The sequence below is a fragment of the Podarcis erhardii genome (genome assembly GCF_964252035.2).
Source record: "Podarcis erhardii genome assembly, chromosome: 6".
NCBI lineage: Eukaryota > Metazoa > Chordata > Lepidosauria > Squamata > Lacertidae > Podarcis > Podarcis erhardii.
Genome location: NC_138510.1, coordinates 54481187 through 54502826, shown reverse-complemented (window position 1 = coordinate 54502826; position 21640 = coordinate 54481187). Strand labels below are relative to the sequence as shown.

Sequence of the window (21640 nt, the reverse complement as noted above, 5' to 3'; positions counted from 1 at the left end):
TAATATAAAACATATAAAAATTAAAATCCAGCCATATTAAGCCTTGATTTCAGAGTTTATATTGTAAATAACCAAAGCTCTGTAGTGGGCATGTTCAATAAGCACAGGAGAGTTTGCCATAAAATCACAGAAACATAGCAAATAATTCATGACAACTAAATACCCATTATCCCAACACCCCATCTGCCAGGGGCAAATACTCATCTGGAGCTCATTGTCATTAGCTCATCCTGCTCTCGAGTAGGACCTTGGTAGAGACACATGCCCGACTGGCATGTTCTCTCCCTCCTGGTCAATCGTTCGGGAGCTTCAAAAGCTTTCTTCTGCCCGAACATCACAGTGACTGATGCCAACAGACATCGGCACACTCAGGGATCCACAGAGTTTGCGCAGTCCACATAACAGAACTCAATAGCTCAGCATTTGGCTAATCTACATTTATTTACATATAAACACATATGGAGCATTATGACTTAGCTCCTTCCTCTTTCTCATCAGATAGCAAAGAGAAAAAACAATGGACAATCGTAACACAAACATCCTGTCTCCGTCACTTCCCACACTGTGGAGTCAAAACATACACCGTTATGTGATAGACAGCAATCCCATGACTGCAATAATGGAGCAGGAATTCTAACAATTAACAGCCTCATATATAAGTTGATTCCACATCAGCTGTTCTGTGGGAAGGGTCCTGAACACTTCTTAATATGTCACGACTATCTGTTGTGTTTTTAAAATATGTAATTTACCTGTAAACCTTCTTAGAAAAATATTTATTGGCAGGAATTGAGAGTCCAGAAGCAAGCATTACTACTCTGGTAACAGCAGCCATCAGTGGAGAGCCTTCAGCTTCAGATATATCCCATTTATGGATCGGGTGACAATTTGCGGCATGGGAATCGGGAGGTTGGCAGGATCAGGCAAAAGCTCAAAGTGCAGTAGGGTCAATGCAAGAGCAATCTTCATCTCATTCATGGCAAACTGCTGTCCAATGCAGTTCCTGAGTAGAATAAAGGGCAACATTACATTATGAACAGAAGAGCATTCTGCAGATGGTCCAATCAGGGCCTTTTTGGTGGTTGCTCCTTCACTTTTAGGTTTCGCATCCCAGAAATGAATGTCTGGCACCATCTTTGTTCTCCTTTGTATGCCCTACCCTTTTAGGCTTTTGAGTATATATTGTTTTATGCTGGCAGCTAATTCTGCCTTGCTGTGGACTCATCCACAATTTTATAATCTTTGAACACAGTTGTGTCTTTCATGGAAGATTAATGTCAAAGTCTCCTGTTATGGAGGGAACAGTGCAAAGTATAGGTGAGAAAATATTTACCTTGGCCCTGCAGAAAAAGGCAAGAAAGCATATGGGTGGCGATGCTTTGAATTCTCTGTGGAGAATCTTAGAGGATTAAACTCCTACAACAGAAAATAAGTCATGGAATTTTGGATTAGAATGGCAACTGATATAGTGGCAAAAGAGCTAAAGGAAAAGGGGGCATTCACAAAAAAGAATACTGTTCTATACCCACTTACCAGGCCATAATGCCCATTGAATTCCATGGGGCTTAGTTCTGTATAGGATTATAGGACTGCACTTTGAGCAACATGTTTTCCCCAATGTAATCTGAAGGAAAATTCCTTCATATCTATAAATGCCTGGTCCAAATGAGACATGATGTTATTTGCATCAGTGTGCGTGTTTTTAAAACTGTACACAGTCATTGGGGTGTCTGACCAGCAACAGGCCTGCAGGGCTTGGGAGGGAAATGCTAACCTTTCCCCCCTGCTGTGGTGCTGATGTTGCTCCTGATGTTGCTCTTTGAACGGAGAGGGAAGCCTACACAGTTTTTGTAAGCAGCACTTTAGGGACTGGTGGGTGGGTGGAGTTTTGGCAGAATACTTCCATAGCTTCTGAGGTGGATTAGGAATGTTTTCTGGATTAGGATTCCACAGCAGCTTTGCCAATATTTTTTTGCAATGGTTTTCTTTTCGCAACAGATTTTTGCCATTTTGTAAGCGCTTAAGCAAGATTTTAAGAATCATAACCACATAATATGTGGCCTGTCCCTCTGCTTAATTAGTACAGTATATTCCTCTACTGTTCTTATCTAATTCTGTAGAGGGACACTCTAAACTTGACATCAGAGTTTCTGCTCGACACTTAATATCATATCAGGGGGTAGATAGTTTGGCATTGATATGGGGCACTGGACTAAATGTGCCTTTCTCACCTCCAAACTGGAATACGTCCGGATGCGTTTAGTAAGGTAAAACAAGCAAGAAACTGGTAAAACAAAACACTGGGATAAATCCACACATCTGATCACACAGTGTTAGTGTGACAAACAATTGGCCTCTTTTCTTAAAGAATATGTATGTGTCTATGGCACTTATTCCACCATCTTTTTCTCAAAACATGTCAACTTCTCTCAGTCTCACCAGAAAGGTCTTGCTTAGTCTTTTCTTCTTTTATTATTACCTCAGGATTGTCCCAAATCTCAGGATTTCTGTGAAGACCATAAATATCCAATATAGTTAGAAAGCCTGTGAAAAAAAGAAAGAGACATCATCTAGTATCATTTCGTCACCAGTGATATTATGTAATGAGAATTAATTGCCATCCAGTGGCATTTACCAAAACATTCATTCTCAATAACTTGCTGCAAAGACAGGCAGATTTTCAGAGTTGTTGCACTGATAACCAGGATGATCCTGCACAGAGTACAGGAAGGCAGCTGGAAAGCATACGACTGTGCTTTCCTGGTCATGTAATATTTGTTTGTTTGCCCAAGGAATTCATTTAGGTGTAGGTGGGGCCTCAAGAGATGGTCCATCTAAGGCCTAGCAGCTCCAGAAAGTGTCCATCTGAACACAGCGGCTGTGTACCTCTGTGTCAGCAGTGTACCTCTGTGACATCTGTGTGTGTCCTCCACATATTCCCTGTGTTCATGAATGTGAGTGTGTGCATGCAAGAAGAGTTTGGATTTGATATCCCGCTTTATCACTACCCTAAGGAGTCTCAAAGCAGCTAACATTCTCCTTTCCCTTCCTCCCCCACAACAAACACTCTGTGAGGTGAGTGGGGCTGAGAGACTTCAGAGAAGCGTGACTGGCCCAAGGTCACCCAGCAGCTGCATGTGGAGGAGCGGGGAATCGAACCCAGTTCACCAAATTACGAGTCCACTGCTCTTAACCACTACACCACACTGCAAGAGTGTGGGGTGGCCGCATCACAGTTGGCAGGGTGAATGTCGACCACAAAAGGTTAGCCACCCTTGATGGAAGTTGAAGTGACAGTGGAACTGAATAATGAGAACCGTGTAAGAATCAAGATGGAAGAGGAAGGGATGAGTTCCAAGGAAATCTGCAGAAGAAAGAGAGGGGAAGCCTACCTTTTGGTAAGGTTCGTCCATCAGCAAAAGTCACAGGAGAATTCACTTCTCGTGCTATAAGAGGTACTGGAGGGTATAACCGAAGACTCTCCTTAATGCACATGGTGCTGTACGTCATCTTTCCCAAGTCGTCCCTTAAAGACACAGCCCAAAATTTCCAGATTTAAGTCTCATAACCGTTTATTAAGGGACGCGGGTGGTGCTGTGGTTGCCTTGGGCTTGCCGATCAGAAAATCGGCAGTTTGAATCCCCACGATGGGGTGAGCTCCCATTGCTCAGTCCCAGCTCCTGCTAGCCGTTTGAAAGCACGCCCAAAAGTGCAAGTAGATAAATAGATACCACTCTGGTGGAAAGGTAAATGGCGTTTCCGTGCGCTGCTCTGGCTTCGGAGTTCCGTTGTGCCAGAAGCAACTTAGTCATGCTGGCCACATGACCTGGAAAAACTGTCTGCAGACAAATGCTGGCTCCCTCGGCCTGTAAAGCGAGATGAGCGCCACAACCCCAGAGTCATCTGTGACCGGACTTAGCTGTCAGGGGTCCTTTACCTTTACCTTTTACCTTTTTAACCATTTATTAAGATGTAGCAAATAGGGTTCAGGCCTGTTTCCCTGGAACCTAAAGAACCTGAGACTTGTAGTCAGAGTACTCTGACCCTAAAACACTCTGCAGTGTTGCTGTCCCTTCATCTTCTCTTAATTTCTGAGAAACCCATAAAGCAGGAAATAAACATTTAAAGTTGAACAATAATTTAGTCTGACCATTGAATATCCTCCTGTTGCCCAACAAGCTCCATGATCTCCTCTCTGCATCTTTGCTGATGTTCAGGGTTCTGAGCCATACAATAAAAGAGCCAAGAGATTCCACTAGCTGTGGTATCATGACCTTCGAACATGAATGTGTCCACTTCTGCACGTATGTCTTCATCTGACAATGAATTTCCATTTTCATCCTAACCACACAGGGAACATAGTGTTTTATAGGATTGGTGAGATCCAATATTTAAAGTTCTCCAAGACCCTCCTCCCTCTCCCAGCTTACATCAAACCTTTCAAAGAAGGTTAGTGATGGCTGGAAAAGCCCTTAGCAATATAGCATGGCAGGCATAGGTGCATTATTTCTACAGTGTTCACCTTTGCGCAAAGAAGAATATCCAGGAAGTCCAAATGCCTCTTCTTCAGAATCTTTTCAAGCTCTTTCTCATTCTTGAGGGAATCCTTCCTCTCTCTTATTACCTTCTCTGCATTGAAAACATACAGTATGGAATGAATAAAGCTATACATGAGAAGCAAGCAAATATATTTCGATTGTGTTATGCTTAGGGTAACAAATACTTTTATTAGCTGAGCTCTGAAAAGGAAGCTTAGAATGATCAGTACCTTAAAGAGCTAAACAGTTTTCAGTCCAAATTTCAGTCCACAGTTGGGAGCATTAAGGCTTCCAAATGCTGGTTTCTGGGAACCACAGGAGGGGGAAATTCTTTTGTGTTTAGGTTCTGCTTCCTAGTTTCCCACCGGCATCTAGTTGACCACTGTGAGAAAGGATGCTGCACTAGAATGGGCTATTGGCCTGATCCAGCAGGCTATTCCTATGTTCTTAGAGAGAGTTATCATGTTGGGATTAAAGCTTCACACAGGAGAAAGCTAAAAAGGAGAAGTCGTCCCAGGATATAGGGAAGATGAGAATCCAATTGCAAATTCTGTCCTTTCACCCCCCCCCCCAGGTTTCCTCAGGGTCTTTTGACTTCTTTGGATGTTTAACAATTCAGTAAAGGTTACATGATCTCCAGAAATCCAGGGAGAAATCCCGAACAGGAATGATGTGGGGAAAGGACAATGAAATATTTCTCTGGGGACAGATAGAAATTTTTGAATTGGCTGCATTCATGAAAATTCTGAGAAGTATAAGAAAGATATATTCATTATGTTAGACAAATGATCAGATTTTAGGGTTCTAGAAAGAGAATTCATGTTATTAGGAAGTATGAGAGGAATTGATAGGGAGGTAAATATAATGCCAAGGTGCTGGTAGATTTCTGTAATGGTTCTGGGGGTTGCTCGTGCATAAGCCGGTGCTTAGCTCCCCGGCTGGGTGCCAACACTGGGCTGGGTTGCCTAAGTGAACCTTTTCTGTCCGGACAGCCACTCACCCATGGCTGACTCAATCGCTGGCAGAATCCGTCAGTGGGCGTTTCTTAAACTTCTTCCAGCAAAGAAGCTCTTTGACGCCTAGTCTCCTCCTACTCTCTCTGCACGAAAGCCTTCTGCGCAAGGAGGGCGTAGGCAACGAAGGACCCCTACTCTCCCCGCTGGTCCCAGGCAAGGAGTCATGGGACCGCCTCGCCGCTTCCCCCATCTGCCCCCCTTCTCCACTGGTGCTACGCTGATTCTCTTCCCCAGAAGATGGGCTGCTTCTCCCGATCCTTGGATGCTCTCTGGAATCCCTCTGGCTTTTGCTCTCTCCCTCCGGCACTGATGGTAGTTCCCTGACACCCACCTCCTCCTCAGGACCCCACCCACCACCCCTGGCGTGATCTTCCGATACAACCTCGTCTCTCTCCTCAACCGACAATGCGGGGAATCCCCTGAAAGAACTGTCATCATCTTCTGAGGATTCAAAACCAGCCTCCCATCCACTCAGATCTCTTCTCGCTGGTTGAACCTCCCAGTCTGATTCTTCTCCCTCGGACACCTCCCCTCCCTCCTCTTCAGATGCAGGAAAACCCACAAAGTCCCCTTCGTCATCTGTGGACCCAAATTCTTCCTCCCAGAATCTAGGAGGGAACAAACCATGAAACTCTTCCACCAGATACCCATCAGTGATTGATTCTGCAGGGACCCAAGTGTTTTCAGACCTAGGTTCCCCCTCCCAGGCTACCAAGTACTCTACCTGGCGACCTCGCCACCTCGAATCGAGTATTTCCGTAGCTTCATTACAGTGTTCCCTCTCCTCTACCCGCGGGTGGGTGGTAACCTCTCCCTCCCGTCCTGGGAATTCCCGCCCCTCCCTGTAAGGTGAAAGTAGGGACCTATGGAACACCGGATGTATCTTCATGCTGTCAGGCAACTTGAGTTTAAATGCCACTGGGTTAACCTGCTGTATTACCTCAAAAGGCCCCAGCTGCCTAGGCTGCAACTTCTTGCACCCTCCCTTTAGGGGCAACCCTTGGGATGACAACCACACCTGGTCTCCCACCCGTATGGCCTCCCCCTCCCGACGGTGCCTGTCTGCCTGCCTGCCTCTTGTAAACTTCCTTAGCCCGCTCCAAGTTCAGCCTGAGTTGCTGGTGTAAGGCCTCCATTTCCTCCACAAATTGCTCAGCTGCAGGTACACTCCATCCTTCCTCCCCCTGCCCTGGGAAGGCCCTGGGGTGACACCCGTAATAATAATAATAATAATAATAATAATAATAATAATAATAAAATAATTTATTTATATCCCGCCCTCCTTTGCCGAAGTCAGGCTCAGGGTGGCCAACAACACTAAAACAGTGCAACATTATAAAAACATTATAAAAATTAATTAAAATCAAAATTGATGGCAACCATAAACTAAAGTTTTGTAAAGATTGCCAAGGAGGGAGTCAGGCTGCGCCCTGACCAAAGGCCTGGTGGAACAGCTCTGTCTTGCAGTCCCTGAGGAAAGATGTCAAGTCCTGCAGGGCCCTTGTCTCTTGTGACAGAGCATTCCACCAGGTTGGAGCCGCAGCCGAAAAAGCCCTGGCTCTAGTTGAGGCCAGCCTAACCTCTCTGTGGCCTGGGACCTTCAAGATGTTTTTATTTGAAGACCGTAAGTTCCTCTGTGGGGCATACCAGGAGAGGCGGTCCCGTAGGTACGAGGGTCCTAGGCCGTATAGGGCTTTGAAGGTTAAAACCAGACCTTAAACCTAATCCTGTACGCCACCGGGAGCCAGTGCAGCTGGTATAGCACCGGATGAATGTGATCTCGCAGCAAAGACCCTGTAAGGAGTCTTGCTGCAGCATTCTGCACCCGCTGGAGTTTCTGGGTCAGTCTCAAGGGCAGCCCCACGTAGAGCGAGTTACAATAATCCAGTCTGGAGGTGACCATTGTGTGGATCACAGTGGCTAGGTCAGGGCGACAGAGGTAAGGAGCCAACTGCTTAGCTTGGCGGAGATGAAAAAATGCTGCCTTTGTTATAGCTGCAATCTGCGCCTCCATGGAGAGGGAGGTATCGAAGATTACACCCAAACTCTTAACGGATGGTGCTGGCACTAATTGCATCCCCGCAAGAGATGGGAGTTGCCCCCTCAATCCCATATCGTCCCGTCCCAGCCAGAGGTCCTCTGTCTTTGAAGGATTTAACTTCAACCGGCTCCCACGTAACCATCCAGCCACAGCTTCCAAGCATCTGATCAGTGTGTCTGGGGCCGAGTCAGGATGGCCATCCATCAACAGATAGAGTTGGGTGTCATCAGGATACTGATGGCAGCCCAGCCCAAAACTCTGGACAAGCTGGGCGAGGGGGCGCATAAAGATGTTAAAAAGCATTGGGGAGAGTATCGCACCCTGGGGCACTCCACACACCAAGGAGTGGCGGGATGACAATTCCCCCCAAGCACCACCCATAAAAGGGCTCATGAAAGGGCTCATTCCCATGGACACGTGTTCAGCGTTATTGTACGCAAATTCAGCCAAAGCTAATTTCTCTACCCAATCGTTCTGCCTCTCGCTGACATAGCAGTAGATATACTGCTGGAGTATACCGTTCGTTCTTTCGGCTTGTCCGTTGGTTTCTGGGTGCCTCGCCGTTGAGAAGCTCACCTCGACCTGTAGCAAGCTCATGAGTCTCCGCCAGAACAGGGAAGTAAATTGTTTCTCGCGATCCGAGATTACCCTCAATGGGGTTCCATGCAGTCTAAAAATGTGGTCCACAAACAGCCTGGCTGTCTCCTCTGCCGTTGCTGCATGCGAGCAAGCTACGAAATGGCACATTTTAGTCAGTAGATCGACCACTACCATGACCGCTGTCTTTCCCCTTGACTTGGGCAGATCTGTCATCAAATCAATGGACACCACCTCCCAGGGCCTTTCCGGTGTAGGTAAGGGTTCCAGTAGCCCCACGGGGGCAGTCCTTTCCCCTTTTGCCCTCTGGCATTGGTCGCACCCTTGTACATATTCTCGTACGTCTTCCCTCACCTTTGGCCACCAGAACTGCCTGGTGACAAGTAGCATGGTCTTGTGCTGTCCAAAGTGCCCAGCTGTTGGGTTGTCATGGAGTTGTCCAAGTACCTTCCCCCTCAAGGTCTCCCCTGGTACATACAGCGCCCCCTTATAGTACAGTAGCCCTTCCTTTTCCTCAAACCCTCCATTGTCTTCCTTTCCATCCCTGAGCTGCCTGATTTTTGTCTGAGCAAACTCATTGTCTCTGGTGAGCCCTGCCAGTTCTCGTTTCCCAACCAATGCTCCCCCCCACACCCACCGGTCCTCAGGGAACACGTGCCTGGCCCCTCTCCTTCCATGTACTCCAGTTTCCTGGAGAGTGCATCTGCCCTTACGTTTTCCCCTCCCGGCACGTATCGTATCTCGAAGAAAAACTTGGTGAACTCCTGGGACCATCTGATCTGTCTCTGGTTGAGCACTTGCGCGGTCCACCAGTATTCCAAGTTCTTGTGGTCAGTTCGGACCTGGATCTTGTGCCGTGCCCATATCAAGAGATGTCTCCATTGCCGAAATGCCACATAGATTGCAAGCAGTTCTCGGTCATACACCATGTAGTTTTGCTCCGACTTGCTCAGCTTCCTAGAGAAAAAGGCACATGGTCCCCAGTTCTCCTTGGACCTGGGCTGCAAAAGTACCGCTCCAATCGCGCGGTTGGACGCGTCTGTCTCCAGTCTCATGGGCTTCTCCGGATCCACGTGCAGGAGCTGCTCTTCCGAGGCGAACGCCTTCTTCAGTTTTTCAAAAGATTGCTGTGCATCCTCTGTCCATGCGAACTTCTTTTTGCTACTAAGACAATCCGTTATGGGCGCTGTCAAGTGAGCGAAGTTCTTTATGAACTTCCTGTAGAAGTTGCTGAAGCCTAGGAACCTCTGCACACCCTTCCTGTTTATGGAGGCCTTCCATTCCAGCACTGCCTTCACCTTGCTCGGATCCATGGCCAGTCCTTTGTCTGATAACCTATACCCCAGGAACTCGACCTCCCTGGCGTGGAATTGGCATTTTTCCAGCTTGACCCACAACTGATGCTTCTTCAATCTCTGTAGCACCTCCCTGACGTCTCTGACGTGTTGCGTTTCATTGTCCGAATAGATTAAGATGTCATCCAAAAAGGCTACGCAATTCTTGTACAGCAGGGGCCCCAACACATGGTGCATGAAGGCTTGAAAGCAGGCAGACCCCGATTGTAATCCAAATGGCATGACTAAGTACTCAAAAGCCCCCCCGGGGGGGTGAACATGGTCATTTTCCATTCGTCCCCCTCCCTTATCCTAATCAGATTGTATGCCCCCCTGAGGTCCAGCTTGGTAAAAATCTTCCCCTACCTCACACGTGTCAAAATATCGTCAATCCTGGGCATTGGGAAAGTCACTGATTCTGACACCAAGTTTACGGCCCTGTAATCCACGACTAATCTGGTCTGATTAGTCTCTTTTTTGTCCACAAAGAACACTGGACTGCCCCCCCCCCGCCTTTGATTCCCTTATGAAACCTCTCTTCAGGTTCTTGTCAATAAACTGCCTCAACTCCTGCATCTCCCGGTCAGACATGGCATACAGCTTACCCACCGGTAATGGAGCCCCTGGAAGCAGGTTGATTTGGCAGTCAAATGGCCTGTGAGGCGGCAGTCTGTCTGCCTCCCTCTCTCTGAAGACCTCCTTCAAATCAGCATATTGTAGTGGCACCTGCCCTTTTCCCTCCATGGCCACCCCAGCCACCCTGGCCACAGTCATTCTTGGTTCCTTCCCTCCCAGACAGTGTTCTAAGCAGTAAGCTGACCCAAAGGTGAGCGACCGCTGATGCCATGACACCACTGGGTCATGTATTGCCAGCCAGCTCATTCCCAGTATTATTGGGGGTCCTGCCAGCATGGCCACGTGAAAGGCAATGGTTTCCGTGTGCCTGGAAACATTCATCCGCATTGGTGGTGTCTGGTGTGTCACTTCTCCTCCCAGTAGTTCCCTGCCATCGATGGTGGTCACCTGCAAGGGAAAATCTAGTGGCAACAGGTGGAGCTGGTGCTCCAGAGCGAAGTCTCTGCTGAAGAAATTACATGAGCTGCCAGAATCCAGCAGACCCTCCACTTTGACTGGGTGCCCATTTGGGAGTTCTAGCACCACTTCTATGGCTATAGCTGCCTTGGGAGGGTCAGGCTGGGGCACTTCTATTGTTGCTGGCCTGGCTGCTGCCCCTGCTGGTTGGCAGCCAGGCTTTGTCGTTTCCCTGCACCGACCCTTCCTCCCCCTTCTTGTCGTGGCCTGCAGCCCCCATCATGCCTTGCCAGGCTTTCCGTTGAGGACAGACCTTTGCAAAATGTCCTGGCCACTGACAGAGGAAACACTTCTTGGTAGTTTTCCACTCCTTCCCCTCCCTTTTCTGGCCTTCACCAGCATTTGAAACTTCACGTGTGCGCATTCCATCAATTTCCATCAGCTCCACCGCCTGGGAGGGCTCCCTCGGCATCTCAGGAATGCGGTTGCCATGGAAACGTTCCACCCTTATCTCCCGCTTCTCCTGAGCCCGCGCTTCCTGGCGTACACCGATCGCAAGCACAGTCTTTGTGAGTTCATCCATCGACCGCGGGCGGGGCGCTCTGGACAACTCGTCTTTCACTTCGGGGTCCAAACCCGCTTCACACAGCATTTGTATTGGTTCAGAGTCCAGATCCCACCCGAGCTTGTGGACTAACATCGCAAAACGCGACCAGTAGTTTCTGACGGACAGGCTCCCCTGCTTGCACCCCATCAGCTCCCTCTGTGTCACGCTTTGCTCAACCTCGCTGGAGAACATCGCGTCCATTGCCTGGTAGAATTTCTTAAGATCTTTCAACGCATCATTCCCCGTTGCCATTAAGGGCCTGATCCATTCACGCGCCCCATCCTGCAGATGTCCAACAATGTAAGCCACCCTCTCCCTGTCATCAGCAAAGTCATTTTTCTTCAATTCCAAAGCGTATTGAATTTCCGTTCGGAAAGCATTGTAGTCTTGGGGCTTTCCACCAAACTTGTTTACCAGCCCCGGGACCTTCCTCCCTAACGGGGTGGCTCTGACCTGTGCATCCTGAGCCCGCCTCTCCTCCAGCCGCGCTGACAGGGTAGCGACATGTGCCTCCAGGTCTCGGTTCCTCTCAACCAGACATCGCACCATGGCTTCTTCCTCTGTCTCTCGAGCCGGCTATGTTTGGCTCATCGTGCTGCCTCTCCGGGGCTGCGCACAAGCAACGTCAGGGACGGGACTGATGGATTGCTGTAATGGTTCTAGGGGTTGCTCGTGCGTAAGCCGGTGATTAGCTCCCCGGCTGGGTGCCAACACCGGGCTGGGTTGCCTAAGTGAACCTTTTCTGTCCGGACAGCCACTCACCCGTGGCTGACTCAATCGCTGGCAGAATCCGTCAGTGGGCGTTTCTTAAACTTCTTCCAGCAAAGAAGCTCTTTGACACCTAGTCTCCTCCTACTCTCTCTGCGCGAAAGGAGCCTTCTGCGCAAGGAGGGCGTAGGCAACAGAGGACCCCTACTCTCCCCGCTGGTCCCAGGCAAGGAGTCATGGGACTGCCTCGCCGCTTCCCGCATCTGCCCCCCTTCTCCACTGGATTCTCTCCCACGCTGATTCCCAGAAGATGGGCTGCTTCTCCCGATCCCTGGACGCTCTCTGGAATTCCTCTGGCTTTTGTTCTCTCCCTCCGGCACTGATGGCAGTTCCCTGACAATTTCATTTATAAAATTTTACTTCTTATAAATAGAAAGTCCTTTCTCCTTATATAAATGATTGAGCACATAACTAGAGAAGTTGAGTTGGAAAGGAGGAGGCAGTATGTGTTTTCTTAATTTTGCTTCAACTTTTTTCATTTCTAGTCTCTCTATTATAATAAGACCATTGTTAAATTATTATTTTTTTAAATGTCTTGTTTTTCAAGTGCATCATACACTTACAGTTTTTAATTTTCCAAATGGTACTGAAACAATATATTTTTTTTTATTTTGATTTTTTTTATTAGGAAATACAATTATATATTAGCTCAGAAGAAGAGGAGGAGGGGAAGCAGGAAGAAAAAGTTGTTGCCAGGAAGTAAAAAATACATACCTGTGTGATGGTGGGCTATTTTGCAAGCTTTGTAAAACTGACGCCCTTTGGAGCTCAACCAGTAAATGAAATCATTGTGATGCAATGGTGTTTTCAGTCTCTGATAAGCCAGGAACCCAAGATCAAAAACAGTTTGAATATAGGAGTTTTCTCTGTGGACAGTGAGAAATGGAAACCAATATAAACACAAAAAACAAAGATCAGATGACTGTGTAAGAGCCAACAAGCTGATGATCAATCCAGATAAGTCTGAGGTACTGTTGGTGCATGGTTCCCTAGACTAGATGGATTGTGATGGAGTGGGTACATAGTTTGGGGGTATTTCTGGCAGCCTTGGTGGCCTGTAGTGTCCTCAATCAGCTTTGGCTGGCAGCCCAGCTGCACTCCAATCTGGACAGCGATAGCCTTATTTCCATTGTCTATACTCTGGCTACCTCTATGTTCAATTATTGCAACACCTTATGTATAGGACTACCTCTGAAGACAGTTTCAGAAACTTCAGCTGGTGAATAATAATAATAATAATAATTTATTATTTATACCCCGCCCATCTGGCTGAGTTTCCCCAGCCACTCTGGGCCGCTCCCAATCAAGTGTTAAAAACAGTACAGTGTTACATATTAAAATCTTCCCTGAACAGGGCTGCCTTAAGATGTCTTCTGAATGTCAGGTAGTTGTTTATCTCTTTGACATCTGTTTGGCGGCCTTGAAGCTCACCAGGGTAACATGTTTTGAGCATATTGCACAAATTCTGGCCTGACTGCACTGGCTGCTGATTAGTTTCTGATTACCTGGTACCTTCCATGGTGAGCTAAGCCTGGCAGGACAGCTTACTCTATGGCCTTAACCCCTTCATGCATTAATTAGACCCAAGCATGCTGGTTATATGAGGCTGGTTATCTCACAATAAGAACAAACAAATTGGTCCAGGGGCTAGAGGAAGGAACCCAGGGTCATCCATTGAAGCTGACAGTTGGAAGATTCATCACAGACAAACGAAAGTATTTCTTCGCACAGTTAAACTATAGAATTTACTCCCAAAAGATGTAGTGATGTCCATCATCCTGAATGGCTTCCTTAACCATATGCAGAGCGCAGAGGTGACTGCAATCTTGGGCTTGCTTCTCATGACACTCCTAGCGCATGACACAGAAAAGAAGGTCTATATCTGTCTGGGACTCCCACCTTCTCTGAAATAGGGATTTTATACTGACCTGTCTGTCTCAGCATTTTTCTGGTAGCTGAAGGCACATTTCATAATAGTATCAAGAGTCATCAGACTGACATATTTGAACATCTCCACTGATGCTGTGGGGTTGCTGAGTACCAGCTTTCCCCATACATCCTAATATTTTAGGAAAGGGAAAGAAATGAGTATAGAGAAGTCTCCTGAATGATTAGATGATTCATTATTAGATACGATGTTGCATTTGTAGAACTCAGCAGGGAATAGGGATTAAAGTAGGACTGGTTGGCTCTGCCTGTCATTAGCTCTGGCTTCACTTACTGATGGCCTCTTTGCCTTCTATCCTCCTAGTCCCAATGGGCATCAGTCACCACCGCCTGCTAAGCAGCTTCCTCCACTGCAGGGGTAGGCAACCTAAGGCCCGGGGGCCGGATGCAGCCCAATCGCCTTCTAAATCTGGCCCAGGGACGGTCCAGAAATCAGTGTGTTTTTACATGAGTAGAATGTGTGCTTTTATTTAAAATGCATCTCTGGGTTATTTGTGGGGCATAGGAATTCGTTCACCCACCTCCCAAAAAAATAGTCCGACCCACCACATGGTCTGAGGGACAATGGACCAGCTCACAGCTGAAAAAGGTTGCTGACCCCTGCTCTACTGCCTGGTAAGCGTATCTCAAGGACACACATAAAGCCTTTTGATTCAGGGGAGATGTGGAGAAGAATGAGGAAGCATCAGACAGACAGAGAGAGGGAGAGAGAGTTCGTGTGTCATAACTAGACATTGGGGGAAAATGTATTTGCTCCTGCAAAAGTCATTGCCTGCAATATAAAGGACTGCTCAACTAGCCTCATACTTTAATAGGTACTCCAGACTCAAACTTTTCAAAGGAACTTTGTGTTACGGAAGAGGAAGTAAACACGATTTTGACATACAATTCTAGCTAATATAACACTGCACAACCCTTCAAAGTGATGCATTTAAATATTCCACAGAGAAAGCTAATGGTAGTCAGCATCTGTCTGTCCTGAAAATGTGGATGAACTAATTAAGACAATATTAAGGTTCACAGGTTTATGAAGGAATATTAGAATTCGATACTGCTGCAAACTCATTGCCTGCAACCCAAAGGGCTGCTCAACTAGCTTCACACTTTGATGGGGGCTTCTGACTCAAACTTTTCCAAAAAATCTTTGTGGTATATCAGAGGAGGTTTTCAAGTCAAAGAAAAAGAGAAATTAAAGGCCCTCTGAGTCTGCTCAAAGCAGGACTGAGAACATGAAGGTGGATGAGCAACTTCTTAGACTGGAGCTGACCTCCTGAAAGTAGCAATGGGGTTTCTTACCAGCATCTCCTTGACTGATTCTGCCATAAGAGTCACATAAGGCTTCAGAATATTGTAATGGAATCCAGGAGTCAGCAGTTTCCTGTGCTGCTGCCACTTTGGCCCATTCAGAATGAGAAGCCCCCTTCCTGCCAGGGAAAGGAAGGAAAATGAGGAACAGAAGCCCAAGATAATGTTGTCTTTCATAGGCACATACACCAGGGTCAGGGTCACATGGTAAATTATCCACCACAGATGACAGGGTTTATAGCACTATATTTGACCCATTGAAGTAGGCACTTAATTGCTGGAACAATTCAAGTTAAAAATCTATTTACCTACTAAAGGATTTCTGAAGCATGGAATGCAGTGTGTATATTTCCTTATAACCCGAGAAGTCCATCTTCGCAGACTCTATAAGGACAGACTTTTGAGATTGTAGGGAAACATACTATAGAGTCTGATTTCTGAGCAAAATGGGCAGAAATCAGTTGGCCAAAGGAATAAAGCTGGCACTGAAGCCTCCTGGAAGGCACCAGTGGGGAAGGCACCAGCTTAACAAATACTAGCAGCTTCCCAAAGGAAGTTTGAACTTTGAAAGCTGAGAATATATGTATATGCTCGATACAAGAATATCACAGGAATACATGAAATTAATGAGAGAAAATACATACCAATCCATGGAATTAGGAAGTCCTGTGTTATAAGAGGTTTAGGATCTGAATAGTGTAATAAATGAGATAAAATGATTATAGCATGAGATGGTAAAGAACTATTTATGAGAATAAATTTAAATGATTAATTTGCTAAATTGTACTCTGTTGCCTGAATCTAGGGGATTCCAATGGGCACCCAGAGTTCCCTCACTTGCCTCTCCTTGCTTTTCAGCAGCCAGATCCAGTGCACACTCCCACATCTTTGCACATGCGGATAAAGACGAACAACCTTTGCAGGCCCAGCTTACTCCAAGGTGTGACCATTTCCCTGCCCAGCCTTGGGGACTCCAGCCATTTGTTGGGCAAATAGTTCTGCTTCCCCCAATTTCCAAAATGAAATATCCAGTTCTCTAATGAACCTGTTGAATTTTGTAGTCTGCAATGTGCCTTCTCTACCAATCTGATTTGAGCATTAAAGGCTTGGGTAGAACTAGAGCTGGGAGCTGGGAGTGCTTTGCCTGGCAGTGAGGGACCGATGGGAGTTGGAGTTCAAAACATCTTGAAGGCACCAGGTTGGGGAAGGTTGCTTTAGGAGGGCCTTGAAATATGAATCACTTACATTTATTTCTTGCCTTACAAAGAGCAGTGCAACTTACTGCATGAATAATTTTGAGAGCCTTCAGCATACAGTGGTACCTCGGGTTACATACGCTGCAGGTTACAGACTCCGCTAACCCAGAAATAATGCTTCAGGTTAAGAACTTTGCTTCAGGATAAGAACAGAAATCTTGCTCCGGTGGTGTGGCGGCAGCAGGAGGCCCCATTAGCTAAAGTGGTGCTTCAGGTTAAGAACAGTTTCAGGTTAAGAACGGACCTCCGGAATGAATTAAGTACTTAACCTGAAGTACCACTGTATTCATGTAACTGCACGGTGAGAGGGACATAAGATACAAATTTCTTACCGCCTCTGCTGTACACGGCCTTTGCATATTCAGGGTGGTTAATGGACAGGAAAGCCAAGAAATTTCCATACCAACGTGGATAACAGTGCGGGTACTTTTCTGTCCATGCAGCTGCGTTCAGGAATTCTTCCTCAGGTTTCATCTGTATCGGTAACCAATTTACCGATTGCAATTAAATGTTTAGTTCAGGGTGAAAACAGATAATCAAGTAATGTAATAGTGTATAACTTTAAGCTGGGATGCATATGTAACAAAGGAATAATTCACCCACTTGGCTCAATCCTAAAACCACAGTCTTTTTAAACCTGTTTTTTCTATTCTGAATTGGCCTCCCCTTATCAATTTCATTTCAGACTCTCAGGTGTAGAAGAACACACACTGGTTGAGCATGAATAAGCCTTTGAACTATAAATGTTAAGAAGAAAAAAACAGCCACCAAAGAAAAGGATTTTTTCTTGTTGGAATAAATTGAAACATTATACACAAAATTATAATATAATATTTATGCCTGAATCTGTGAATCATTCTTCAACTTTAGGTAAAATTGGAGAAGAGAAAGAGGTCCATCACAAATGCAAACTGTTGCATGCCAAATATGGGAGTCAGGGAGTAGAGGTTGAAAATGGAACTAGAGATCAGCATATTGGGGAGGCCACAATACGTGGCAATGCCCTGTTCAAAATTTCAGCACTCCAACAGGAAAATGAAATGGATATACATGTGAACCAAAGTCTACCTACACCTGTAATCAATAAAGTTGTGGCCTTCCCCCCTCCCAAATTGTTGTCTTGTCAAGTATATTCCTTTACAGCATAGCTATTGCCTTCACACAGTAGGGAGGGTGCTATGACTAGGCCCACAATGGCCGTGTACGCTGCTCCTAGTGGGCAGCAGTTGTGGCCCCTTGTTGTCGGTCCTCCATTCAGAAGGTGCCAGGAGTCACGTCCCAGCAACTAGCTAATGTAGATTCCTTGGCCAAATCTAAAGTTCCAACTGTCGAATCATGTGCAGCCAATGAGTGGAGCCCAGTCTCCTGAACCCGCACAACCGTCCCCAAGCCAGCTGCCTTGCAGGTGCCAGCAGACTGAATGACAACATTAATGAAGCAGCACATTTGATAGACAATATCCTTTCAGAATGTGACATGAAGCTGAGAAAACACTCGGCAAGAAAGTAATTATTCTGTCACATCATAAAGTTTAAATCCATTGATTTCATCTATCTTTCTGTGTTCCTGATGTAGTCTTTGCATGCCAACAACAACAAAAACCAAATTTATCCCTGTTTATGGTTAGTCCTGCAACACTTTCCTAGTTTCTCAATAGCTTTGATAGTGTGGTAATAGTGTGATAGTGTGGTAATAGCTTCACTTGTGGGTTTAAGAAAACAGCTATATCAGCAGTTAATAAGCTAATGCCATGAGTATGTTGCACAATCTTTGTATGATCCTTTTAACTTCATTTACTAATGCACTACACCAAATAAAGTTTTTTAGTTTCATAATGATTGCCTTACAGTTTAGGCACAACTGGATGGTGACTGGTAACACAACATTCAGTCAATTTTCAGTTCCTTATTGAGAAACACAGTTTTACAAAGAGAGACCCAACATCTCACCAGGAAAGTCAGAGATTCCCTTACCATGTGGATATGGCCATACAGCCAGTGGCTGGGAGGTCCTGGGAAACTCCTGAAACCCTTGATCAGTTTCTGCCTTGTCTGAAATAGGTGGATGGCTTTCAGAGCCACACAGGTGAAGATCAATGCCACAGTCCAATAGAAAAACCGAGAGGGACTAGCCGGTAGCCAGGACCACAAGATATTGATTACAATTTCCATAACCAGCTGCCTGGTGCTTGCTTTGCTCCAGTAGCTAGAATAAGTCCTCAAAAGATTTGCTGTTTTGCTGGCTTTGTCTTGTGTGCTGCATTAAATTACCAGAACAACTTTCTGGCAGCTGGTGCTGCAGGAATCTGGGAACTGCTTAAACCTCCACCCATACACTCTAATTAGTTTCACCCGCTGGGTGCTGAATCCTCCCCTTTTCCTCACTTCAGAGCTGGACCAGATCACTGTTATTGGGAAATGTTGTTTTAATTAACTGCATGCAGGGTAATAATGTACTGGTACACCCAGAATTCACTGATATTCAAAGAAGATATCACAGTGACTTCAGGGAGGAGTGATATAGAGAAGGGCAATTGATAGAGAAGAAAATATTCTTGCGGTTTTACGTTTGCCTCTTATTTTGTGCAGTGTTTCTACTGAGCAATAGCAGCTGCTTCCAGTTTGCATAAATATTGTCCGCCAACCCCTGCTTGAGTTGGGCTTCTGGAAAAGGGTCTATCAAGCCAGAGGCATCTCCTGAACCAGTCTCCCTTCAGAAACTGCAAATCCAAATAACTTTATTGTACTAGCCATTGACCATGACAAATCTGAATCAAAAATAAATTCAAGCAAAAGGGGTCTTGCGCCACAAATAATAGTCTCTATTTAGATCTCAGCATCTCCCTTACAGTTCACTGCTATATCATCCAGAGTCTTCTTTCTGATCTTTTTGGCCACCAGAGCAAAAAGAGTAACTTTATGAATCAGAGTAACTTTATGAGTAAAGAGCAACTTTATGAATCATAGGACCTTCTCTGGTGGGGAGAGACAGCTTTCCTGTATGGACAGCAAGGTGAGGAATCACCTCCTGGGTCCAATGTATCGTGGGCAATACAGTCGTACCTTGGAAGTTGAATGGAATCCATTCTGGAAGTCCGTTCCACTTCCAAAATGTTCAAAAACCAAAGTGTGGCTTCTGATTAACTGCAGGAAGCTCCTGTAGCCAATCAGAAGCTGCAGAAGCCCCACTGGACGTTCCACTTCCAAAAATAGTTTGCAAACCGGAACAGTCACTTCCGGGTTTGTGATGTTCGGGAGCCAAAACATTCAGGAACTAAGCTGATCGACTTCCAAGATACGACTGTCCAGTAAATCTTCCACTTGCAGTTGCCCACATATACAGAGTGTGTCTTCGTATGGTATCCTGTTAAATCATCCATCTAGGACGACGGAGGGCATAGCTTGAAAATGCAGCTCAGGAAAAGCAAATCTTAGGGAGTCTGGCTGGAGATTTGACAGGTAACTGGCTCTAAAATGGACCGTTTTTAGAAGAGGGAACCAAGTAGAGCATTTAGAGCAGGGGTTGTCAACCTGGTCCCTACCGCCCACTGCACTAGTGGGCATTTCAGGATTCTAGGTAGGCGGTAGGGGGTTCTACGGCACAAGCTGAATCCTCCTTCCATCAAGCACTGGTGGGTGGTAAGGAAATTTTACCATCAAGAAAGATGCATTCGTGGGTGGTAGGTATAAAAAGGTTGACTACCTCTGATTTAGAGGATTTGATCGCTTGCAAATCACGTAGTGATTCTATCCAGTAGCATCATTCCTTAATTGGTATTTGTCTGTGGATAAAATCTCCTCTATTTTATAGAAATGATAAGAGTTCAAATAGCATTGGATGTTCAGGAACTGAAGTCTTTATACTGGTAGCCACAAATTCCCCAATACTGATAGGGGACATAATTTCCATTTAATGAAAAACTGAAACAGTTCACAGTTTCTGAAATGATACAAGAACCAAAACGGCCATCCTTCAAAATTTGTCCTTTTCCAAATTTTGCAGTTTAGTTCTCCAGCATGTATGCATAAAAATGCATGTATTGGTGAAAATAGAAGAACAAAACATTCTATTAATGAAACTATATTGTGCGTATAAGACAAAACTACATATATTTGCATGTTAGGAGAAATCAGCACTAAAGTGTTGATGAATTTTCAATGTTCTTCCACCCTGGATCCCCAGATGATGTTGGATCACAACTCCCATAATCTTCCGCCATCTTAGTCAATGGTCAAGGATGATGGGAGTTGTAGTCCAACAACTTCTGGCTATCCAAGGTGGAAAAGAGCACTGCTCTAGGTTTGGTTGGAGGAAGTTAGCAGCTTGGAGCTATTTGTGGCCCTGCTACTGGTCTAAGCCACCCTAAGAAGCACTGCATGCATTGGGCTCCCAGCTGGGGTTAGGTTAGCTCAAGAAAGGAAAAATATCTAAAATATCTAAAAAGTGTCTCCTTTACTATAAAATTATTGTTTTATTCATATGGTAGTGTTTGCAGATTTAGATTGCTTAGTTAACCTTTTATAAAAAAAGGTTAATACATATCCATAAGGTGTACAAGAAGTCAATATTATAATTTTTCTTATTTGCAACTTCTTAACTGGCTTTGATATTATTCTCATCCAGGAAACTTGGCACAGCGTGGAGCTGTGGTTAACTGGCTTTCATACCTTCTCCCACAGGGGCAGTAAAAAGGGGCAGGTTTGGATGAGCAAGGGTAGGGCTAGGAATTCTTGTTTATTTGACTTTACAAGCTGTTTTCCCCTCAGGTTTCATCTGAATCATTAATCAATTTTTAAACCTGCTTTCTTTCTGTTCTGCTTTGGCCTCCCCTTATCAATTTCATTTCAACCTCTCAGATGTAGAAGAACATACACTGGTTAAGCATGAATAAGCCATTGAACTCAAATTTTAAGAAGAAAAAACAACCACCAAATTGTACAGCAATTAAATAAAGTTTTTGTTTGCTTATGCTCCTTCGTGGGTGCAAATCTGCAGAACTTTCCCCAGTTTTAGGTAACATTGGATACGAGAAACAGATCCATCACAAATGCAAAGAGTTGAATGCCAAATATGGGAGCTGGGGAGTAGAGGTTGAATGTGTGACTACAGATTATCAACTTGGGGAGGCCACAATACATGGTATTACCCTGTTCAAAATTTCAGCCCTCCAGCCTTCCTGAGCTACCTACACCTGTAATC

General features: G+C 45.5%; 1 protein-coding gene across 2 annotated transcripts; it reads right to left on the bottom strand.

Moving 5' to 3' along the window:
* Positions 1 to 422: 422 nt before the first annotated feature.
* On the bottom strand, positions 423 to 18729 carry LOC309345270 (cytochrome P450 4B1-like). 2 transcript variants are annotated; one of them, XM_081868262.1, is made up of 12 exons: positions 18415 to 18726; positions 16774 to 16915; positions 15830 to 15874; positions 15177 to 15304; positions 13862 to 13992; positions 12648 to 12799; positions 4523 to 4629; positions 4151 to 4341; positions 3393 to 3526; positions 2480 to 2544; positions 1334 to 1416; positions 423 to 1003 (listed from the first exon to the last, which is right to left on the bottom strand). In XM_081868262.1, the coding sequence occupies exons 1-12, from the start codon at positions 18610 to 18612 to the stop codon at positions 835 to 837; spliced, it is 1545 nt and encodes a 514-aa protein (XP_081724388.1). In that variant the 5' UTR covers positions 18613 to 18726; the 3' UTR covers positions 423 to 834. The 2 variants fall into 2 exon arrangements, with proteins under 2 accessions (XP_081724388.1, XP_081724389.1); XM_081868263.1 differs by lacking the exon at positions 423 to 1003 and having other exon boundaries at positions 2440 to 2544; positions 18415 to 18729.
* Between the last annotated feature and the right edge of the window lie 2911 nt (positions 18730 to 21640).